Here is a 21,679-nt window from a genome sequence, read left to right on the forward strand (position 1 = left end):
ATTAAACCTAAACTTGAGGGTTGCCGCAATATAACGGGATGAATTCTTTGACGATGCCAATATTGTTTCTTTCCCAATACTTCCAAGAGCCGAAAGAGGATCTTTTCTTAACAAGGGTCCCGATTAACTTGCTTTACGCCAGTCCGAAATCAGGAAAACTGCTGTAAACTCATACCATAGCGCAATGTGCATTCATTCTCTCACATTACGATCACCATTGTGGTAGCGGTTTTTGCCTTAATCTGTTTCTAGCCTCGCTTGTTCATGGTGTACCCCAGGCATCAAACAAGCACACACACACTCCCACATACAAAACATCAGAGCAATGCTAGGTCTAGTTACTTGACCACACCTAGCAAAACCCGAGATTCTTCATTAATTTCGCTTGCCTAAATTGTCTTTATTCTGAAAGGAAATGCAGGGTTTTGAGATCGTTGAAAGTCTCTTCAATTCTTTGTCGACGTTCATGAAAAAAAGGTTCAACATAAGGTAAAATTCCGTGACAATTCCTCTGAAACTGATGTCTGAATAGTATATACACTTAATTTTATTCGTAGCATCCATAACGTTCCCATACCTTTGGGAGAGATAAATGAAATGAGGAACAGGGGTGCTTTGTCAGAGGTACTTTTTAAATTGCATTTTCGCGCAGCACGTGAGACATTGCTTTCACATGCCAGTTGTTAATATTTGCCTCTCTTATGGCGTTAATGAAATGGGACTATACATCATATAAAGAACCGAGGTGTGGTTTTGTATCCTTATAGGAGATAATAGACTTGTTACTTTACCCTCTACAATTGGATAATTTGTATTTGCCCGAGATGAAATGGCGAATGACGAGCGTCTTAGATTCAGTGTCGACCATTATAGTTTCTTCAATCCCAAAAATGACCAAGAAACCATCTCTATCTTTCCTCAACATGGAAGGACAAGTAACATTAACTTAACCCGTAAATTCCAAAGCCAAAAAATAATTATTTCAAACGAACGGTTTCTATTAACATTAACTCTAGTTCACGATATTTTGGGTGGTGAGTCTCTCGACTGTGTCGATCCTCTTGGCTATGGCCACGCCCAAAAATCAAAATAGCAGACCATTCGTCCTAACTTTCTTTGATCTGATCTGGAAGAATTTCCTCATATTTTTCTACGAACGTAAGTGCTTTACATTTCAAACGGTTCAGCATTTCACGCTCTATAACCGACTGGTATTTGTGGTCCACAGCGTACAGCCGTGTGGAGAAAAGGATCACGTGGCGCGTGGCGGCCATGTCCTGGTTAATCGCGACCACTTTCATTTTCTTCGAAATATCAGGCAAACTTAAGTCAGATTTCACCGAGAAGGAATACGATACTGTGGACACAGTCGACGAACTCGTCAAAAAGAGTTTCAAAAATGTCTGGTTCTGGGACGGCACTGATGAATTAAAATCTTTTCACAGAAAGGTAAGAGATCATTCCCGTAATTCCATAGAAAAAGCGAACAGCACAGGGGCCCGTTCGCCATATTAGTCTGGTTCCCTCGCGCCAAGAAGAACCGCAAGCGGAAGTGTGCGTCGACTAGCCTCCTGCGTGTAGCGAACGTGAAGACTATCTGGCGTTTTCTCTTGGCGCGAGGGAACTAGCCTAATAAGACGACCCCCCCTGTGTGCTGGTTTCTCATCAAGTATTTAATGGAAAGGTCTAGTGCAGAAACCTACTGGTAAATTCCTTCTTTCTGTTGAACACGAGCATTATTTTTGACAACGTTAAGATAAAACCTACGTCGACCATAGCTTCTCTGGAAATAAGCTTACGAATAAAATTGCTTCTAAAATTGCTGGTGGATTTCAACAGGACTATAAATTTCTTTTCCAGGTCAAAGTGTCCATCCCGGAAAGCTCAATACTTCCGATTGCGAACGGAGTTATTGGAGACGAGTTTGTCAACGTCTCGCAACACGTCGGGGACAACAGAAAGTTCATGGTCGTAGGGACACTGATAATGCAATTCCTTCTGCTTGAAAATCAACAAATGGAAAATAAAATACAATACGCCAACAAATACTACTTTTCGCCGTCCATAGACAATCAGCTTTTGGGTGTGGTCGTTTCCTACAATTTCTCGCAATCAGACCTCATGGAGAAAGCCAACCTGATGTAAGACTAAAGAAACAACGTGGCTCGTGTCACTTTTGACACATTAATCTACATTTCAGGATGGAGTTGGCCGCAGAAAACGACCTCTTTTTCCTTCACTTCTACAAAGCGCGATACTCTCTCGATCTCATAAAATGGAAAGATCCAGTGGACGATTTTTCAACGATATCCGTGAAGGAAATTGAAAGCCTTCTTTCTTTGTACTTCGTGGGAAACGTCATCGCGTTATTGGCTTTAATTTTGGAATATGCTTTATTCCTTCTGCTGGCTTTAAAGAAGTCGAGAACCGCAGCAATTGTCTGAAGACGACGTTTACATCGAATTAACCGTCATAAAATATTGGCATGGAAATATATAAAAACTAACGTATAATGGATTTCCATCTCTTACCTCAATCAAGGAATTTCGCTTAGACACCCGCTGAGCAGAGAAAAAAATATAAATTGCAAACCCCCTCCCCAAATCATGTGAGTGAGAAATAAATTCGTAATAAAACATTTTTTGCGCATGGGCGAAATTTCAAACGCACCACTCAGGATTCTCTGGAGAGATATCCCTTTTCTCCTCGTGACCTAGCACCTTCCGTCTCGATTAACGGGCACGGTCGTGTAAGGCATAATTTGTGGCCGGCCATTGTTTTTGGGAATACCAGAAATATATGACTTTACTTTATGTATCATATATTTCTGGGAATACTTAATACGTTAGTATTTATACCAACGGACTATTTATGAAAAACGCTGTATTTACAGCCATGGTTTTTTTAATTTAGGTAAATGATATTGCTTCAAAAAAGTGAATGTAAATTGTATTAATGTTTAAGCTAAAAAAGAAATATAAATAACTGAAAATATATGCGTCTGCTTAGAAAGTTATATAATTTCTGAATAAAAACACTTCAAATTTCAAAACAAATATTTCTGCTTAAATTTATATAAAATGGATGTTCTTTATCTCATATCTAAATAGAGTAGATGTTCTTTATCTCATATCTAAATAGAGTAGATGTTCTTTATCTCATATCTAAATAGAGTAGATGTTCTTTATCTCATATCTAAATAGAGTAGATGTTCTTTATTTCATATCTAAATAGAGTAGATGTTCTTTATCTCATATCTAAATAGAGTAGATGTTCTTTATCTCATATCTAAATAAAGTAGCTGTTCTTTTTCTCATATCTAAATGAAGTAGCTGTTCTTTTTTCTTATATCTAAATAAAGTAGCTGTTATTTATCTCATATCTAAATAAAGTAGATGTTATTTATCTCATATCCAAATAAAGTGGATGTTCTTTATCTCGTATCTAAATAAAGTGGATGTTCTTTATCTCATATCTAAATAAAAATAGGTTTTTTAATTTAATTTCTGGCCGCCATTTAAAAAGATGGCAACAAAAAGAACCCGAAAGACCATTCAGCCCGTCTATAGGTTATAGGAAACCTGTACAAAATATTTGCGAAATCGGTTGAAACGCGCGGACTCTATTGCATAGAGAAGATTTTTTACATTTTTGGGCGCCATTTTTAAGATGGCGGCGGATTTAAACAATCTTTCTTAGTACGCGTCTACTACTTACGAGTAACGTTCCTGCAAATTTTCAGCCTTCTAGGGCAAGCGGTTTGGGCTGGGCGTTGATTATCAGTCTGTCAGTCAGTCAGGACTTTGATTTATATAGATATAGACAAAAACGGTATTATGGGATAAGAACGTCGGATCGTAGCTTTAGCCTCTAGTACCTTCCTCACATACTTTATTGAGAAACTTCGTCTGCTTATATTTTGACTCCACCCACAAATTCGATCTCTAGAAGTAGCTATATACAGAATTTGTGGGAGGAGTCAAAATATAAGCAGACGAAGTTTCTCAATAAAGTATGCGAGGATGGGGAGTGAATTCGCTAACTCCGACGTTCTTATCCCATAAATCCGTTTTTGATATAGATCTAAATAAAGTAGATGTTCTTTTTCTTAGGTCTGCTTATGGTTTTCTACTTTAGGTGTTTGGGTCCCATATTTATCGACGGATTTACTATATCCTCGCTAATCTTATATCTTCGCCTTTCTTCTAACGATGTACAAACATTTCGAAAACCCCTTTCTTAGCATGTAGTCGGATCGATTTACTTAACTCCGAACGACCTTGCGTGACATACAGTCAATATTTTTCCATGAATAAAAGAAACCAAAGTCAACACTAAACTTTTACCGTATGAAATATAACCTTCTGGATGAAGCAAACGTAAATAAATATTAACTTTGTGAAAACTGGTATAGTTTATTGATTAACTTTTATGCCTACCCGTACTTTATGCACGTGCACCGACGCCGGCCATAACGACCGAGTCGCAAAAATCGCCTGAAAGTTTTTTTAGGTCTGCTGAATGGTCAAAGAGAAAAAAATCGCTTCTGTGCCACGCCGTCTTCAACAGTCTGAATTATAAATACATTGAACATGGTTGATATTCGAATGGGAGTAATCGAGGTAATAATATTTATTTACGCAGCAATAATCTCAAATGTTTCTTTCAACGCGACTCGATATCGAAAAACTGATATATGCAACAATTATTGGCCAATTTCTAATGTCTAAATTGTCGTATTTTTTCAAATAGGAAATTCAGGATTTTGATATCGCCATAAATCTCCAAAATTCGACATCGGAGTTTTTCAGAAAAAGGTTTAACATTAGGTAAAATTCTGTCTCACATCTTCTTATCGTGTTGCCTGTATAACCTTTTTTTCTTTATTTAAGCCCTGGTTTTATGCCCGTACCTTTGGATGAAATTAAAGCTATTCGAAACCAGAGTGACTTATCACAAGTAAAATTAAAAATTTCACAAGCGGTTCCTCGGGATCCCAAAGATAAAGCACAGCTAATCTAAATAGAAATCGTTCTTAAAAGGAATGAGAAGCTTTTTTTTGAAGAACCTCTGATTTATATATAGCAAAAGATACAATTAATTTCTGTGAATTCAAAAATATCAAGCTTTTAATTCTCCCTCCGATTTCTGGTTATTTGGCAATATGCATTTTAAAATATTTCATATGAAATTGTTTGAAATCCCCTTTTTAAGAAAGGCTAAAACCTTTCCTGTAGTCCGACGTCATAGAAATATTTTTTAACGTGAGATGGTGCCTCTCTCTCCCTCTGTTATCAGAGTCAGACCCAGAGTTTAGACTGGCGAGAAGCTCGAGACGCCAATACTTCGCGCGTATAGGATTCCCGCGCATTTTTTCCTCACGTCATAGTGATGTCATAAAACAGGCAAACAAGCTTGACAAGACAAAATTGTTGTTATATCGAAACTTAGTTTTCGTGATTTTTCAATGGATTTCAAAAATAGAAACTTTGGTTCAATTATATTAAAAACTTGATGTTTTGAAAATAGAGACTTAAAAGTGTAACATAATACCATTTTCATGGTAAAATATGATAAGAAATTGTAAATTCTCATACCCTTTAATATTTCTCTGCGCCAAAACACTAGAACACAATAGAAAAAAAGCAATACTCGAACAGACTTAGTAATTATACTTAAATTGCTTCATTTTTCAAAATTTCTTTTGGCAGACAATGGACGTGCTATATTTTCCTGCAAAAGTTGATAGTTTCTTTACATCTGAGATGAAATGTCGAATGACGAGCGTTTATGACTCTGCGTCGACCTTCATCATCTCTCAAATTACCAAGACACCATCCATGTCTTTCCTCAACATGGAAGGACAAGTAACTTGAACCTTTTCCATACGTTCGAAGGAATATAATAACAATTTCTTTCAACATTAACTGTAGTTCTCGATATTTTGGATGGTGAGCATTTTGGCGGTGTCAATGCTCTTGGCGTTGGCCACGCCCAAAAATCAAAATGGCCGACCATTCGTTCATATTTTCGTCGAAATGATGTGGAAGAATTTCCTCATTTTTTTCTACGAACGTAAGCGCTTTCAATTTAAATGGTGTAATAAATCCATATTTGAAAACTGACTGGTATTTGTGGTCACAGCGTATATCCGTGTGGAGAAAGCGATCACGTGGCGCGTAGCGGCTGTGTCCTGGTTGTTCGCGATCATTTTCATTTTCTTCGAAATATCTGGCAACCTGAAGTCGGATTTCACCAAGAAGGAATACGATGCTGTGGACACCGTCGACCAACTCGTCAAACAAGGTTTTCAAAACGTCTGGTTCTGGGATAATAGTGAGGAATTAACTTCTTTTCGCAGAAAGGTAAGTGCAGATTCGATAGCTACACTCTTGCCTTTTCAAGTGAGTAAAACATTTCAGAGAAATATTAGATGACACCAGCGCCGAGTTGTTGGTGCTTAGTTGATCCGAACTTTTTTTTTATCTATTCTGGAACAATTATTCTTCCATATTGATTCTTTTTATAATAATTGGATGATTGTAACTAGGTCAAAGTGCCAATCCTCCACACTTCAATACTCCCAACTGAAGACGGGGTTTTTTGCCACCAGTTGGTCAACGTCGCGCAAAACGTCGGAGACAACAGGAAGTTCATGGTCGTGGGGACACTGATAATGCAACTTATTCTGCTTGAAAATCAACAAATGGAAAATAAAATAGAGTACGCGAATAAATTCTACTTTTCGCCGTCTATAGAAAATGCGCTTTTGGCTTTTGCCGTTTCCTACAACTTCTCGCAATCAGAGTTAATGGAGAAAGCCAACCTGTTGTAAGACCAACGTAACAACGTCGTTTGTGTCAATTTTAACACGTGATCTTTGTTTCAGGGTTGAATAATTAGCAGAAAATGATCTAGCATTCCCATACTTCTACAAAGCGCGATACTCGCTCGATCTCATCCAATGGAATCGGCCTGAGGACGATTTTTCTCCGATATCCGTGAAGGAAATCGACAGCCTTATTTCTCTGTACTACATGGGAAAGATCATCGCGGTATTGGCATTAATATTGGAATATGCTTTATTCCTTCTGCTGGCTTTGAAGAAGTCGAGATCCGCAGCAAAGGTCTCGAGACGACGTTTACATCGAGTTAACCGTCATAAAATATTATCATGAAAATATATGAATACTAACGTATTCCCACCTCTTACCATAAACAAGGGATTTCTCTTAGACGCTCGTTCAGCAGATGATAAAATATGACTCGCAACCCCTAACCCTCCCCCCGTTAAATTTTGTGAGTAAGAGGAAAAGGAGTATTCCGAGGGGTTAGCCACTTACGAAATATGTTGTACAAGCCTTAAGAAATATATTTCAATATTTCGAGAAATTTCGTAATATTGAGAAATTTCGGAAATTTCGGAAATATTGAGAAATATCGAGAAATTTCGGAAATATTGAGAAATATCGAGAAATTTCGGAAATATTGAGAAATATCGGGAAATTTCGAGAAATATCGGGAAATTTCGGAAATATCGGAAAATTTCGTAATATTGAGAAATTTTGGAAATTTTGGAAGAATTGAGAAATATCGAGAAATTTCGGAAATATTGAGAAATATTGGGAAATTTCGGAAATATTGAGAAATATCGAGAAATTTTGAAAATATTGAGAAATATCGGGAAATATTGAGAAATATTTGAAATCTGTGGAAATATCGGCAAATATCGGAAATATTGGGAAATAGTGCAAATCTGTGGAAATATTAGAAATATTCGGAAATAATACTAACCAATGGAAATCTCTATAAATAACTGAAATGACGTCAGTCAGAGAGCCGTTTCATCAGCCAATGAAATAAAATCGAAGGGGAAATGACGTCAGTCAGAGAGCCGTTTCATCAGCCAATGAAATAAAATCGAAGGGGAAATACTCGGATTGAGGCAACCGCTTATGCTCAGCTCAGCACCGCGCTGTAGTAGAGGGCGGTAAGGGTACAGACAAACTCAAACAAGAACTAAACTCGTGATATTTTCCGGTAAATTGTGGCGTGATTTCTCCTGTTTGGTTGTTAGCAAGGATAGCAGTGACAGCTTTGAGGAACAAGGGTCAAGATAGTATACACCTTTTTAGGCTTCGTTAAGGGATTTAATTCAATGGATCGAGATAGAGTTAACGATGATTCTAAAGGTCAAGGTATTCAGGACGATAAATTGGAAAAAGAAAAATATACTGTAAGTACAAATGTTTTTTGAGGAATATATGGAACCTGCCATCTTCAGGCCTATACATACGATCCACGTTTTTCGCAGATAAATATGTGTTAAAGATTTGGACACATATGAGTGTTCATAAATAAAATTTCGGCAACTTAGCCTACTTGATATGTTTAAGTGAGGAAAAAGTGTAATTTATGGAACACTTCGCTAAATTTTGGTGTTCAACTTACAATTTTTCTAAATACAAACAAAAATTAGAACTGTTGAACACTAAATCTTAACACTTTCACAATGAACGCGTTCAAAATTTAGGAACACGGAATGCGATCATTTGTTTTCTTGTTCTGTAGCCATGCAGTTGCAGGCATACATCGAGAAATGTTGTTAAATTTTAGGATTAGCATAGTTGTATTTCGCACATAGACACGGTTTTTCCATAAAGAATGCGCATGAGGAAATTTGGTTTCTTGCAATAGGATAGTCAACTCCCTATCTCCGACAGGAGCTTATTCAATATGTACTCTGTTCCAGCTTCGGTTGTCAGCACGCTCAAAGCTAGATCTCTATGTAACGTAGCTTTGTGCGTGCTGACGACCGGAGCTGGAACAGAGTATATATCGAATAAGATCCCTCCGGAGATATGAAATTGCCTATCCTTTAGCGTGAAAACAAATTACCTAGCGCGTTGAGATGTGGAACCCAGCGTCTTGATATTTATATTCTTCCCATAATTTTAGAAATACTCCTCCAACGATGAGATTTGGAACATAATTGCTTAAACCTAAAAAAAGACATACTTTTGCTTTACTCTAAAGAAAATAGATGTCGATTCATCTAAAAGACTTGTCTGTATTGGAAATTAAATTTGGGGGTTGAAGAATTTTACATTTTGTCGAAATTTGAGAAGTCCAACTAGATGTTACAAGCTATCTCGCATTAAGCAAGAATTGAACATAAAGTAAACGGATGCTGTACCTATCTCTAACTAAAACCATTCAAGCTGGTAAGACGAAATGTAAACAGTTTCGGGGAGACGTATTCATCCGCGAGTTCTTACCAAAAACTAGATTCTTGGAAGGCGAAAAAAAATCATAACTCGACGCTTCGCGAAACCCTCTTTGATACGTACTTCACGCTTTTTACTTCTGGTACGATCAAATTCAATGAGATTTGCCAAAGCGTCAATCAATCAGCATTTTCGTTCTAATGAATAGTCCCTGAAGAAATATGATAAGTAATAAATTTAAGCCACATACGATTTTGCATAAATTGAAAATAATTTTTCATTTTTTTTTGAAGTTTGGTTAATTAGAGTTCTATTTTAAAAGTCTAAAATTACTGGGAAATGCCGTAGGTTTACCCTTTTCACATTCGCCTCGGCACAAAGCCGGGTCGATTGATTTACGGAAGAAAATGAGGGAAGTAAAGTTAAAAATGCCAGAGCAATTATCTTTTGAAAGTTAAGTTTATTTAGCACGAACTTTGAGAGAAGGTTTTAAGAGCCGCTTTTAAAGTCGGGTCGATTTAATTTAACGGTTTAACTCACGAATGTTTCACTCGCCTGCAATGCTAAACATAAAGTTAATTTTACCAGAAGCACGCAGGAACTAGAATCTGGTGGAATAAGAAAGTTTGCGAATGATTTAAGCTAGATTAACGTCTTTACCCGCAATGCAGTAAACCACGTCCCAATTACAATACGAACACGCAAATTAAAATGTGCAATAGCTGGCGGAGGTTAAATATCAACTTTGAGAAAATAAGTTGACTCGAAGCCTTTAAACACTGTTAGACGGTTCCAGGCTGTTAGCGAGTCTCCTGGTTTATGGTGAAATGTAGAACACCAAATATAACCAAATTTTTACCTCTCCGAGTGACGTATGTCACGGAGAGGTTCTAATTTCGACATGTCTGTCTGTCTGTCTGTCTGTCTGTCTGTCTGTCTGTCTGTCTGTCTGTCTGTCTGTCCGTTGTTACACCCACGTGACCGCGTTCGCAGTTTGCAAATCGGAGCAAACGTATATTCAATTTCCAGACCGCATTTACAGTCCCGGAAATTGTATTCGACTTACAGGCTATTACTCCATTGCCTGTTTAACAACTCTGTTCATTTGTCCACCCCACATGGACACTAGTCTGAACTTATTGGCTTCTAAACACCACCATCTTCTAGTTTTTCGCCCATTCCACATGGACGGACACCAGTCTGTACTTACTGGCTTCTAAACACCACCACCTTCTCGTCTTTGTCCATTCCACATGGACACCAGTCTGTACTTACTGGCTTCTAAACACCACCATCTTCTATTCTTTGTCCATCCCACATGGACACCAGTCTGTACTTACTGGCTTCTAAACACCACCATCTTCTATTCTTTGTCCATCCCACATGGACACCAGTCTGCACACCTGGCTTCTAACACCACCATCATCCTTAAGGTTAAGACATACGCGGCGATCGGCTAGGGTTACGAGAAACGTCTAGCCTTCCATTGACGGGGTCTTCCGCCAAGGTTCACGCAATTGCGATGTTCTTATCCATAGCTGCGATTCGAAACCCTTATATACTACCTATTTGAGTAAGGCGACGCAACGGGCGTATGCTTCATTTCAAACGCCAATATTAGTCAGGTCTCTCAAGAATGTTTAATTGTTCTTTTTTAAAACGATGTAACGTTCAATAAAGCGAATAACTAACGAAGAAAATATTAAATATTAATTATATTTATTTTAATATTTAAGATAATCTTGTTTCTCAATTCAAAATTAATACGGAAATGGTTAAAAAGCAGTCTATGTTATTGTCTGTGTGTGTCCGTCCGTTATTACACTAGTGCCGCAGTGCGCTGCGTTAGAAGTTCGTTTTGTTTTGATGTGTAAAGAAATCCTACAGAACCATAATATTCCCTTTATCCTTAATATAAAGTGAATATGATGAAATATTTTTCGTAATTATGATGCATTTAGTGCTTTTGTAGCTTTAAAGCTCTGTTTCATTTTGATATTCCAAAGATTTTTACTAATATTATTATTTGAAATGGCTGTTTATAAATTACTAAAGCTATACTACATCTGTATATAGAATAATCCTTGGTTTAGTAATTTTATGAAGAAAGCTAAGAACTAGACTCCGGCGGGTATATCTAGTACTACTTGCAATAAGCTTAGTGAAATATAGAGTAAATAATTGAGGCCTGAGGTGATGTAAACTTTGGGTTTTGATTTTCGTGTCTGAAATGAAGAGACATGAACGGTTCAGAGTGAGCCGAAAGTTAAATACACTCTTAAATAATCAGGTTAAGATTTTATAATAGAAGAAAAGATCATGTTGGCAATTAGATTAGTAGGGCTAAGCTACAGAGTTTTTATTCTCTTTGTGGTGCGCATTGACTATCAGTGCGTCTAGCTACAATTTAGCTTTGGTATTATCATAAGTTAATTATTTAACGTTAACACTCATGTTGGCAAACTAAGAATATTGTTTAGGTGAGACGAGACGATAGTGTTTACACTGCTAACCAGTTGTGAATGTAGCTATCAGAATATAGGGTAAACAGCTGAAGCGTAGACTTCATTTCCTGTTCTTTTTGCCATTAACTGATTTCCATGGGTCCAAGATTTATCCTTATTGGATGTAAAATGTCGTCTGCTTTACTGTATATTCGCTATGCTTGGAATACTGCTTCAATATTTCGAAAATTTTTACTTCAAAAAAGAGAAATAATTCCATATCTAGGTAAATAACTTTGTAGTAGTAGACCTCTTGACTCGGAGAGGTAATATTTTGGTTTTCCCAACTTGTTGTTTCCCATGTTAAATAGCTTTAAAGAAATTTCACGCTTGAATTATACTTTAGTAATCAGTCAACATGATGGGAATAATTAAGGTAAAAATATTTACTCTATCATAATCTCAAAATGCACATTTCAGTGATAGAGTTCCAACACTCATTAAGAAATATTTTTCCAATTCGGGATTCCGTGGTCATCTTAGAAAATCGTAGCCAGTAATATTTAAAGTATTTAACATTTAGTACAATTGTTCACTAACTCTATTAACGAAAAATTCCTCACTTGCTGATTAATTTCTCAGTCTCATCAAAAAATTGGCTTTTTGGATAGCTGCAAACAGCCTTCACAGACATGTACGATATAAGGTTTGGGTTCATAGAGGTAATTGCAAAATTATCAGTATTATTTTTACTTGACACGTATTTTTTATCGACAGCCATTTCCATTAGTGACTGAAATATTATTCTGTCCTAGGAAACTGATTTTATGGAATCTGGCATTCAATTATACGATATGTTGAAAGAGAGTTACAGGAAAAGGTTCAATTTAAGGTAAAGTCTAGTTGAAGTTAATTAAAATCCTGAATATAAATTATTTTCTGATTCTACGAAGCCTTGGTCTTATTCCTTTTCAACAAGAGGACATTAAGACATTTCGGGAAGAAGGCGACTTACCAGAGGTGAAAACCATCTTCAAACGCAGTAGCACCTTGTTCCCATTTTAATCTAAATTAACCCAAGAAGTGAAAGATTTATCATTTAAACTGCGATTGTGCAATAACAGCATTATGCTGATTATCAGAGATCTTAAAATACTGCAAATGCTATGATTGCAATTAAATATTACAATACGCGATAGAGCAGATAAAAATCAGTTTTCTCTAAACATAAATTTCAAGTATAAGAACGGAGAAAGACAAGTGCTCGTTAATGGACTACAACTTGTCATTTTACAGACGATGGACTTGGTGATGTTTCCTATCCAAGCAGAGAATTTCGTTTCCCCTCAAATGAAAGCAAGAATGACGGCCGTCTATGACTCGCTGGCCACCTTCATCGTATCTTCAGTCCCAGAAATGACAAAGAAACCATCTCTGTCTTTTCTCAGCATGGAAAGACAGGTAAATATTCGCTATGTAAAAAATAGCGCACAACTATAGTTTTAATAATGCGTGATGTTGTCTCATGGCCCTTGCTATGATATGCAGTTCACCTTAGCTTGGATGACGAGTCTATTGGCTGTGTCAATTATCTTGGCTGTGGCCAATCACAGGAAACAAAATGGCCGCGTGTTATTCCATACTATAGTTGAAAAACTATGGCAAAACTTTCTGATATTCTTCTACGAACGTAAGTTATTTCGTCTTTAAATGGTGTAGTAAATCCATACTTGAAAACGGACTTGTACTTGTGGTTGCAGCGTACAGCCGTGTCGAGAAAACGATGACTTGGAGAGTGGCGGCCATGTCCTGGTTGATCGCGACCACTTTCATTTTCTTCGAAATATCAGGCAAGTTGAAGTCGGATTTCACAGAGAAAGTCTACGATACGGTGGACACCATCGACCAACTCGTCAAACAGGATTTCCATAACGTCTTCTTCTGGGAGGGTTCTGACAAGTTCACGTCCTTAATCAGAAAGGTATGTGTCGTTGCATGAATGACCAATTATCTGTTAGGCATTGCAGCAATAATTTTCATATCCAGGCAAGGTCGAACGAGAAGAAGTACGGGATTCCTCCCTCATCCATGCTCTCTGTAGAGAGGGAAGTTTTGGGAGAAGAGTTTGCGCACACCGCGGGATTCAAAGGATTTGACAGAAAGTTCATGGTCATATCGACAATGCTGTTCCAATTTATTGTCTTGGAAAACCTAGCGCTCCCAGGTAGCAATCACACGTGTAAATATGGTAGATTTGTCGTGATTTTGGTGTAGGACACGTGTTACATCAATTCTACACGTGTTTAAACACGTGTATTTGCGGTCTTTAAAACACGAAAAGATTTTTCGGTGCATAAACCCGTAAAATATACGTGTAGAATACGTGTTGGTAACACTAACTCTTTTCCCGTGTTTCTTTTCCAATTAAACACGTGTTTTGAACACTGTATATCAACTGAAGTTAAAATTGGTTAAAATAATCAAGTCCCAGCGATAAACATACTTTTAAACTATAAGTTATACATTTTTAATAATGGTGTTAAAGGTCTAATCGAAATTAAAAAATACTTAATTTTCTGCCCTTAGTTCATAGTAATTTAGGCCTATTCGGGTTTAATTTTCATACCATACCATATCAAAATAGTACATTAAATATATATATAATATTTATCATAAAATAACTTTTTTTTAGAAAAAACCACAAAATAGCCTTCGCCCCCCTCCCTCGTATAACCAAGGGGGAGTAAACGCGACATAGCCTGAAGCTCCACCGTGAAAAATTACCATTTACGTGAATTATATGAAGCGTTCAATAAATAGAACCAACGGGTACCTTACCTATGAAACCGGTTCATTCCATAGATATATATACGGGTCTAGATACACTTCCCCTCTGTTAGGCCCTTTAAAAAATGCGGAGGTGAGAACTAGCAGTCGACGCTTTACGGCGGGGGAATTAGATCCAAACGCCATCTATTGAGAGTTTCAAGAAACAAAAAAACGAAAAATTCGAATATGGAAAGCGCGGGAAATTCAAATTAGGCTTAACTTTTCAAATAGCTTTACGTATTTCTGATCTCCTTTATACGTGTAATTATGTTCTTAAGTGAAATAAATAGTTTTTATTTTGTCGCCATCTATGATGGAGAAAAAATATTACGGAGACATAAAAGACATAAAAACGGAAGATTAGCTCCGCCTTCGTCGTCAGCTCCGCCTTCGTCGTCGTCTCGCCTTCGCTCTCTTTAAACTACTCCAGAGCAATGAGATAGAATATATATATGAAACCTAGAGTCACAACGTGAGATCTCGAGATCGACGTTTCGCAATACACCTTTTATCGAGCATGAATCTTTATCAAATACGGGTGGCGCCACCCTAAGAACTTTTTTATTAACGTCTGCTGCTATAATCTGTGTAACAAGCTGTCAAGATAGTTTTTAAACGTGTTAAATAAAATACGCATACGCGAGTATTTGAATTGTAACTCTATCTATCTCATAGAGATCTAACTCATTGCTCCAGAGCCGCATTGTAGCCGTAACAGGCTGAGAAATAAGGATTTTTTTTGCTGAGCGCGTGATCGAGTTGGCTTCGTTTGATTTTTGCACATAACGACTTCTAAAGCCTTCCGTTAACGGTAATCAAACTTAATTTTCAGTGATTTAAACTATTTTTCGTGTTATCGCCGTCTTTTGGTTTTATCTACTGGCAGCGTTTTGCCATAGGTCTTGGAAAAGCTCGTATTGTTTGTTCCTCGGGACTCATGACGGGGCTTTTCTATAACTGTGTTTGAGACCTTACTAAAAATACCTCCACTATCATGTTTTCGCTGTTATTCTTTGAATTTCGGTAATTAAACGTGCGGACTCGACATTTTTTGTTGCTCACTGCATTCCGCTAACGGTGTTTAATTTTTTAATTCGGTTTCATCGTTATTTGGCTCATTTTCGCCGAAAGTGACGCTGTAACGCCGACGTGGATATTGCCTAGTCCTTGTCTCAGACCGTCCTAAAAAGTTTAAAATTCATTATGCCGTCTGCTAAACACTATGATCTCATTTAAATTGTGCGGAAACGTGTTTTAAACTAATATGGGTCATTCCAAGGACACGTGTCTTTTGTGTGACCTCTTTATGTTCGGCTCCCTGTCATTGTAGCCGTAACAGGCTGAGAAATAAGGATTTTTTGGGGTTTGTTGTATCTCGGCTTTTGTTGAGGAGATATTCTTTATACGATTTCAATATTAATTAGCAATGTTACTGTATATAAGTAAGGCATTAATTATACAGTGCCTAAATATAGTTTTTGTAATAATTATCCTTTGCTATTAAATCAATATGGAGTTCATTATACATTGCTAAAATACATTAGAAAGCGCGACAAAATTGTAAGGGTTTACTTGTAACCTCTTGTTATGTAAAAGAAGTAGTGTTTTAATGAAATGTTAGTGAAATAAGGCATTAAAGATGGTTAACAGTTGTTCTTATTTACAAAATGATTTGCTTACGAACAGAATAAGAGGACCTCCCCTTCAGATTAGGAAATAGTTTTACTTTGAACAAACATTCGCTTAAATCTCTTTAAATATCAGCTGTTATTGCAAAGCATCAGCACGCCCGCTGGCAAAAGTTATTTATCGAATTTTTTAGCTTTCAAAATTCAGCGATAGATGGCGCACTAGGTATCTTCCCCCGGGAAAATCGCGTCGACTGCTAGCTGTCATCTCCGTATTTTCCCCGATTCAGTAGGGTATCTAGACCCGTATATATATCTATGGTTCATTCCGTACAGTGCACGGAACGCATTCTTTTTCTAAAAAAAGGCAACGTGTTAACCCTCGTGGTTTACCGGCCCCAGCGAGAGATAGCGAGAGATAACAAAGCGCTAAGCGTGGCTCGCGGAGAGGCAGTTCAATTCTTCGTAATTCCCCAACCGAAGTTGGCTCTCTTAGTCTCTTCTCCTCGCCATAGAGATAGGAACATATATACCTCTAGAGTCACAACATGGAAGCGTCCCCATAGACTTTAACCTTATCATTAGTGAATATACAACGTTAAAAACAGTATACTTTATCAAATACACCCAGCGCCATCTGTGCAAAAACGGAAGAACTATTTTGATATATTTTCAACGGCGTAGTCTGCTACCGTGTCTTGTGCGTGTATTGTATTCTAGCAAATTCGAGGGAAGTGATAATGAATTAATTAAACAAATTGATGGTGATTTGACAAGTTAGTTAAACAAACATTATTTTTATTTGGAGTGAATGAACGAATCATGAATGCTGAATGTAAAATGTACGTATCAACTAATAAATAAATTCAAATTATAAATAGAATACTATTGTCCTTGGAATAAAATCAGTTTGGTCAGTCGTTTTCTAATATTCTCTTTTCATTCTCTCGTTCATATTCTTTGCTATTTTCCTCAGCCTGATATCTGTGTAGATGTTTATTGCCTTCTTAACAATGTGACTTAAATGGTGGTTCCATCCGAACTCTTGGTCATACATGTGCTCCGTTAGAGTGGGAAATATGTTTTCATGCATTAAGCATCGTCTAACAAACACTTAAATATACTTTGGAAACATTTATTTAGATAGTTAAGAACAAATAAAATAATATAAGGTCCGTCAACTGAAAAAAGTTTGAAAAAGTTACAGATTTACCGCGAAAAGTTCATTTTTCCCGCCAAAAAGTCGTTTTTAGCGCGAAAACCTTTTTTAGCAACGCCATCTATTTGTAGCTCGAATAATATTTTAGTTAAGAATATCGCCGATAGTGGCGCTGGTGTCGAATGATAAAGTTTACATGGTTTTAAAAAGTGCGGCCTGTCTCGGGATATACGTTGTGACTCTAGAGGTATATATGTTCCTATCTCTATGCTCCTCGCTTTTAAAACGTAGGCTTGGTGTAATTAATCAATTTGGGAATTTTAAAACTTGAGGTAAGTCGATTTTATTTTTATATTATAGTAATAAACCTAGTTTATCATATTTTGAATCAGGTCTATGATTAATAGCCAAGTACGCGTCTTTTTTAGGGTAAAAAAAGCAAATTAGCAATATTATTGAAAAAAACTTTTTTTGGGTTTTTTTTCCAACTGTGGGGGGATGTCGAGCTAGGGTTTTTGAGAAAAATTACGGGCAATGAATAAGGTAGCAATATTTTGGGGTTAAACATATCCAATTTAATAATATTTTGGAAAAGGGCGAAATTTATTCAGTTCATAAAACTTGATAATAAAGAAAACAGGTGCACATTTAGCCGCTAATTTTTACCTATTGGCCAAGGCCCAAAACCGAAATGTTTGGGTTTTTACAAAAGGGGGTCTTTCATCGCTCCCACAGTGTAGCAGTGTTGCCAGACCTTTGATGAGGCAGCGGACTTCAGAGAGAGAGAGACCAACTTTCCTCACCGAATTCCTGGCAACACTGCACAGAAGTTGCTGAGAGATGTGAGAGGAATTTTCTCTATCCCTGTTTTAACAGAAAGTATTTACATACATTTAAGGAGAAATTTTTACGTGTTTTTAATTTAAGAAGATATATTTACGTTCATTTGAGTTAAAATAAACTTTCGACTTGAATTAAAAAAAGCTTTCGACTTAAATTAAATTTCGACTTAAATTAAAAAAATTCTATTTACATTAAAAAAAATCTTTTTACATTAAAAAAAATTTCTATTTACATTAAAAAAACTTTCGACTTAAATTAAAATAAGTTTTAATACTATATGGCTCAAATTAAGATATACTAAAGTAGTCCTCTACCATATTAGAGGTATCTTGAAGAACTAAAGATCCGTTATGTATGACGTATCAAAGCGACAAAAACTCCGAAAAGTGACGGCCGCCGTACGATATCACATGGCTGATGTTCAGAACAATGTGAATTTGGATGGAATTAACAACCATGAAGAACAACGTCAAAATCCACTTTCTGAACACAATTATTATGAAACTGAAAATGACAATTGCTCTGACGACACCTCAAACGATTCTGAATCAAGCTTCAAAACAGTCTCGGGACACGAATACTTTTCTAGTTCTGAGTCGGACGGCGACGAATATTTATGGAGTTCTAGCTCGAGTGAAAATGATGATAGTTTAAGAGACGCGTTGAAAGGTTGGAGTTTAGAGTTTGGTATTAGCCATGCAGCATTCAATGGGTTACTGAAAATCTTGAAACCGTTTCACACTTCTCTGCCAATGGATTGCAGAACTGTACTAAATTTAAAAAGCCAGATAGCTATTAAGCTTGATACTCTAGAAAATTGAGAATATTTTCATATCGGAATAGCGGATGGGTTACTGGGGAAACTTAAGTCTGGGATGCAAAACCAAACTGTCTCTCTAACTTTGTCATTTAATATAGATGGGGTTCCAATATTTAAAAGTTCTAATAGTCAGCTTTGGCCCATTCTTGCACGTTGCTTGGAAACTGTAGACACAAAACCATTCGTAGTGGGATTGTTTTATGGCACTGGGAAGCCGAAACCTTTAAAAATATACCTAGATAAGTTTATAACTGAATCTTTAAATCTTTCAAATGAGGGTTTAACATGGAATAACATTTTGTACCATATCAAGCTAGGCCCCTTTGTGTGCGATGCTCCAGCTAAAGCTTATTTAAAATGCGTAAAAAACCATAATGGTTATTATGGATGTGACTACTGCGAGCAGAAAGAGGGTTACCAGGATAAAGTAATATTTAACGAACTGAAGTCTCGTCTTAGAACTGACAATAGTTTTAGAACAAAATCTCAAAAACAGCACCACGCAGAAGATACAAATACTCCCTTATTAGACCTGCCAATTAATATGATATCAGGGTTTCCTATAGATTACATGCACTTAGTTTGTTTGGGATGCACACGCCGAATAATTATGAGCTTAATGAAGCCCAAATCCATGGTGAAACAAAAGCCTTTTATTATTGATCAACTTTCAGCCAAATTATTGAAAATCTCTTGTGAAACTCCTGTAGAATTTTCACGCAAGCCTAGAAGTTTAAGCGAAATAGACAGATGGAGTTTAGGCAGTTTCTTTTGTATACAGGGTTTTATATTTTTCGGGGGATTTTGCCAGACAATTTAGTAGATCACTTTCAGTTGTTGCACTCTGCAATGTACTTATTGTGTAAAGAGAGCCCAGAAGAAGAAAAAATCAATTATGCCGAAACACTCCTCGAATTATTTGTCAGTAGCGCTAAGCAGTTGTATGGGAAGGGTATCTGAAGTGAAGTCACGTTTTATATTTTGTTTTCTTTTATTAGACAACTATAAATTAGCGGAGAAAAAGGCACAGGAAAGTGAATTTATATCGGATGTGGCCACTGATGTCACTGATAGTGAAATAAGAGATGGAGTCTTAAACAGGAAACGCAAAAGAGGAGTTAATCGAGGTCTGAAAGATAAAATAATCAACGATGATGATAGCAGCGAAGGTGGTATGATTTAAAAAATTAAGCCATATTGTTTATTAATATTCTAAATGCGTTGCTGTACTAATTCTAGAATCAACAATTTCAAACCCTAAAGGCCCAGTCCATCTTCCTAAAGCTCCACAATTCCCATCAGAAACTTGTAATGCCCTGGTTAAATTTTGAACAATTCTAATTAACATCAAATTAATTAAATCGTTCTTCACAGTTACGGAAAATCTGCCTAAAAGCAATTGCCCTGTTTCTCGTAGCTTGAACGAAAGAAAAGAATTGGATGAGAATTTGTTTGATAGCCCCGAATCCTCATTGCATGCAACTCGTATGTATACTATCCCATTAATGGCCAGTTTCATTTTGAATTAGAAAAAAATGACCTATTTCAAATTATATTAGGAACAGATGATCCAGCTAACGCAGCAAAGACTTCATCGTCACCGTCACTCTTTAGTCAGGAAGATAGAGTATCCTTTCCTTCGTCTGAAAACCGACATTCTACGCAAATATCTAACGATAGAAATGACGTAATAATATCTAGTCCTAACTTTAGTAGAAAAAATGGTATGCAATTTCGAGTTTTTGAATAGAATTGAATTCTATATTTATTCATCATTAATTTAAAACTAAGTGTTTAACCTAGGATCTCCAGGCTCATCGACATCTAGTCTAAACTCTGATAATAAAAATAATTTTTCTAAGACTGCTAATGCTCATTCTAATGCTTGATTCTAATCAAGACATTTTTGATTAATACATTTAGTAATTATTTATTTTCCCACAAATATATTTAGTAATTATTTATTTTCCCACGAATACATTTAGTAATTATTTATTTTACCACAAATACATTTAGTAATTGTTTATTTTCCCACAAATACATTTAGTAATTATTTATTTTCCCACAAATACATTTAGTAATTATTTATTTTCCCACAAATACATTTAGTTATTATTTATTTTCTCACAAATACATTTAGTAAATATTTATTTTCCCACAAATACATTTAGTAATTATTTATTTTCTCACAAAAACATTTAGTAATTATTTATTTTCCCACAAATAAATTTAGTAATTATTTATTTTACCACAAATAAATTTATAATTATTTATTTTGACACAAATAAATTTATAATTATTTATTTTCCCACAAATACATTTTGTAATTATTTATTTTCCATTTATTTCTTAGAGTACATCAATTAATATGTAATAGTTAATATATCTCGTTAACAAATTCATCCGCGTATATTCGATTTAAGAGTCATCGCGGTTTTACTAAAATATTAGTAATTCCCATATTCTAAGTAATTTTAGTAGTATATACTACTTTGGATTCTCTAAATGGAACGCACTATCACTAGGTCATGCTAATTTTTGAAAAAGACTGCTTTCATTCGCCGACAGAAGAATTTGTTTACGGTTACAATTATGGTAAGAACTTCTATCTTGTTTCACTTAGAACTTTGGTCAGTTGAGTATTTGTCTAAGATCGCGTTAGCTATTTACACGCCATTATAGTTACGCTAGCTTATGGTCATTTCCAAGTGTCACTTATTTAAATAAAG

General features: G+C 36.2%; 3 protein-coding genes and 1 long non-coding RNA gene across 4 annotated transcripts; all 4 read left to right on the plus strand.

Annotated features, from left to right (window-relative positions):
- The first annotated feature begins 997 nt into the window (after positions 1-997).
- LOC149621463 (uncharacterized) lies at positions 998-1,728 on the plus strand. The gene is made up of 2 exons (XM_089853685.1): positions 998-1,158; positions 1,229-1,728. The coding sequence occupies exons 1-2, from the start codon at positions 1,068-1,070 to the stop codon at positions 1,513-1,515; spliced, it is 378 nt and encodes a 125-aa protein (XP_089709811.1). The 5' UTR covers positions 998-1,067; the 3' UTR covers positions 1,516-1,728.
- Positions 1,677-2,444, plus strand: LOC149621464 (uncharacterized). Its single transcript, XM_089853711.1, has 3 exons — positions 1,677-1,705; positions 1,779-2,141; positions 2,201-2,444. The coding sequence occupies exons 1-3, from the start codon at positions 1,677-1,679 to the stop codon at positions 2,442-2,444; spliced, it is 636 nt and encodes a 211-aa protein (XP_089709837.1).
- Positions 2,445-12,201: 9,757 nt separating this feature from the next.
- LOC149621465 (uncharacterized) lies at positions 12,202-12,533 on the plus strand. The gene is made up of 3 exons (XR_016375086.1): positions 12,202-12,239; positions 12,314-12,393; positions 12,487-12,533. It is a non-coding gene; the product is annotated as an uncharacterized LOC149621465 (long non-coding RNA).
- Positions 12,534-14,525: 1,992 nt separating this feature from the next.
- On the plus strand, positions 14,526-20,839 carry LOC149621466 (uncharacterized). Its single transcript, XM_089853712.1, has 7 exons — positions 14,526-16,970; positions 17,105-17,619; positions 18,453-20,122; positions 20,190-20,258; positions 20,325-20,435; positions 20,510-20,674; positions 20,754-20,839. Exons 3-7 carry the CDS (start codon positions 19,846-19,848, stop codon positions 20,837-20,839), a joined length of 708 nt encoding a protein of 235 aa, XP_089709838.1. The 5' UTR covers positions 14,526-16,970; positions 17,105-17,619; positions 18,453-19,845.
- Positions 20,840-21,679: the final 840 nt, after the last annotated feature.

This window comes from Phalangium opilio, unplaced genomic scaffold (assembly GCF_054372755.1).
Source record: "Phalangium opilio isolate 3A_F unplaced genomic scaffold, DU_Popi_V2 ptg000204l_1, whole genome shotgun sequence".
In the NCBI taxonomy this organism is placed as follows: Eukaryota; Metazoa; Arthropoda; class Arachnida; order Opiliones; family Phalangiidae; genus Phalangium; species Phalangium opilio.

Coding starts and splice junctions, on each gene's coding strand:
- LOC149621463 (XM_089853685.1), top strand. CDS start 1,068: ATGGCCACGCCCAAAAATCAAAATAGCAGACCATTCGTCCTAACTTTC. Junction 1,159..1,228: donor CCTCATATTTTTCTACGAAC/GTAAGTGCTTTA, acceptor TGTGGTCCACAG/CGTACAGCCGTGTGGAGAAA.
- LOC149621464 (XM_089853711.1), top strand. CDS start 1,677: ATGGAAAGGTCTAGTGCAGAAACCTACTG. Junction 1,706..1,778: donor TCTAGTGCAGAAACCTACTG/GTAAATTCCTTC, acceptor CGTCGACCATAG/CTTCTCTGGAAATAAGCTTA. Junction 2,142..2,200: donor ATGGAGAAAGCCAACCTGAT/GTAAGACTAAAG, acceptor TCTACATTTCAG/GATGGAGTTGGCCGCAGAAA.
- LOC149621466 (XM_089853712.1), top strand. CDS start 19,846: ATGCCGAAACACTCCTCGAATTATTTGTCAGTAGCGCTAAGCAGTTGT. Junction 20,259..20,324: donor ACAATTCCCATCAGAAACTT/GTAATGCCCTGG, acceptor CGTTCTTCACAG/TTACGGAAAATCTGCCTAAA. Junction 20,436..20,509: donor ATCCTCATTGCATGCAACTC/GTATGTATACTA, acceptor AAATTATATTAG/GAACAGATGATCCAGCTAAC.